Source organism: Halyomorpha halys, unplaced genomic scaffold (assembly GCF_000696795.3).
Source record: "Halyomorpha halys isolate HHAL.00 unplaced genomic scaffold, Hhal_1.1 Scaffold1763.1, whole genome shotgun sequence".
Classification (NCBI taxonomy): Eukaryota; Metazoa; Arthropoda; class Insecta; order Hemiptera; family Pentatomidae; genus Halyomorpha; species Halyomorpha halys.
Window position 1 is genome coordinate 12,083 of NW_027105544.1, and position 2,590 is coordinate 14,672.

General features: G+C 31.2%; 1 protein-coding gene across 1 annotated transcript in view; it reads left to right on the forward strand.

The window, feature by feature from the left end:
* LOC136796855 (zinc finger Y-chromosomal protein-like) overlaps window positions 1-2,590 on the forward strand; it is a 5,138-nt gene that overhangs the window by 247 nt on the left and 2,301 nt on the right. The window contains exon 2 of the mRNA XM_067051807.1: window positions 455-982. Coding sequence (XP_066907908.1) covers window positions 455-982 — 528 coding nt within the window. The remainder of the gene's footprint in view (window positions 1-454; window positions 983-2,590) is intronic.

Below are 2,590 nucleotides of genomic sequence, written 5' to 3' on the forward strand. Positions count from 1 at the left end.
TGGTGAGAAGGCTCATCCATAGTGTAAATATATAATGGCAAAACTTTGTAATTTAAAAACACATATTAGGCCTCGTGAGACTGGCGATAAGCCACATAAAATTGTATACTCTCAATATAAAACAGCTATGTCTGGTAGTTAATGAAGACATATACTCAGCTGTCATTCAGGTTAAAACATCATCAATGTCCTCATTGGGAACATATAACTATTTAGATTAGTAAAATCATTATCATAAGGTTAAAATTATTAGGAAGAAAAGAAATGAAATCCTTGAAATAAAAGTAATTATAAATATAGCCCAGTTTGAGGTCTGAACAACAAAAGTATCAATTATTCTATATAATTAATATAATTTTTTAATCTTGTTTTTCTAACCGCATCCCTGGGTCATTTTAATTTAACATAAGGTCAACCGTCTATATGTAGTATTATTATATTTATTGTTCCACAGATCTTGATTGCTTACAAAATGAGATATATCGGATTAACATTCCTGTTATGGATCATCATGCTCAGGAGAAGGTTTGTCAATGTCAACATTGCGAATATAAAGCTGTTCAAAAAAGTGATTTAAAAAAGTCACACATTATGACCCGTCATACTTATGAGAAGCCTCATAAATGTCCTCATTGTGAATATAAATCTGTTGAAGTGTGTAAATTGAAAAAGCACATAATGGCACGTCATACTGATGAGAAACCTCATCAATGTCCTCATTGTGAATATAATTCAGTTCGAAAAGGTAGTTTAAATCGACACATTATGGCCCGACATACTTATGAGAAGCCTCATCAATGTCCTCATTATGAATATAAATCTGCTCTAGTTAATAGCCTAAAACAACACATAATGGCCCGACATACTGATGAGAAGCCTCATCACTGTCCTCATTGTGGGTATAAAGCTGTTCAAAAAGGTGTTTTAAAAAACCACATAATGGCCCGTCATACTGATGAGAAGCCTCATCAATGTCCTCATTGTGAATATAAATCAGTTACAAAATTTAATTTAAAAAACCACATAATGGCCCGTCATACTCACGAGAAGCCTCATCAATGTCCTCATTGTGAATATAAATCAGTTACAAAATTTAATTTAAAAAACCACATAATGGCCCGTCATACTCACGAGACGCCTCATCAATGTCCTCATTGTGAATATAAATCAGTTACAAAAGGGGATTTAAAAGACCACATAATGGCTCATCATACTGATTAAAAACCTCATCAATATCCTCCAACACATAATAGCCTGTTATACTTATGAGAGGCCTCATTAATGTCCTCATTGTGAATATAAATCAGTTCGAAAAGATGATTTAAAAGAACACATAATGTTCCATCATTCTAATGAGAAGTCTCATCAATGTTCTCATTCTGGATATAATGCAGTTAAACCTAGTAATTTAAAAAAAACACATAATGGCCCCTTACATTTGTGAAAAGTCTCATCAATGTCCTCATTGTGAATATAGATCTGTTCAAATAGGTAAATTAAAAAAACACATTGGCTCATCATACTTATGCAAAGACTCATTAATAGCCTCATTGTGAATGTAAATCAGTTAAAATAGATGGTTTAATCAACATATAATGACGTATCACACTGCTCAGAAGCCAGTGTCAATGCCAACATTGTAGCTATAGAATAGTAAATATTGCTAAGTTAAAATCACATGTAACGGCCTGTTATAGAAGACATATTTAAAATACTTGGCAGTATATTATAACATATTTTGGCACGTCATACTAGTGAGAAGTCTCATCAATGTCCTCATTGTGAACATAAATCAGTTAGAATAGATTATTTTAATCAACATATAATGGCCCATCACACTACTGAGAATCCTTATCAATGCCATCATTGTGAATTGAAATTTAATTTCTCATATAACAGTTTTTTTTATAGAAGTCAGCCGTATTGGGAAGCCATGGAAGCTTATAATCAGTTATAATGGCCTTCCATACAGTCAAAAAGCTCCTTCATTGTTCTCATTGTCAATACAAAGCAATTCAAATATAGATAATAGCACATAAGCCTCACGAGATGTTTCATAAATTGACATTCATAAATCCTAATTCTATTTATAAGCCATACGTTATAAGCAGTGTTTACAATAGCTAATATATTGATTATAGTTATGTTCATATGTTAGGTTTGAATAACACACCTTTTGCATTCCTATGTTCTTATGAAGTTAAATGATTACATATGTTTTAAATGAAGTTTCTATTATGGTCAAATAACTTTATAAGGGTTCTCAAAGTCCCTTAGTGAGTTGTGTTTGTAAAAAACTGCCTATGGTTCACTAATTTAATCATGAGCGAAAGGACCGTTCACCTGGCCTATAATTTACAATTTGGGAATGTTTTAAAACTCATTATTTTCATCGCAAAACAGAAACCTGGTCAAAGAATCAAACAGTTAAATATCCATTAACGCCTTATTTTTATAAAACCATCGACCTACTAAATTAATGAATTTAAAATATCAATTTTTGACGCAAATTTGATGATTTTAAAAGCATGTATTAGTGTAAGAATTTTATAAAAATATAGATATTTTTGTTCAATAATTTTAATTCAAT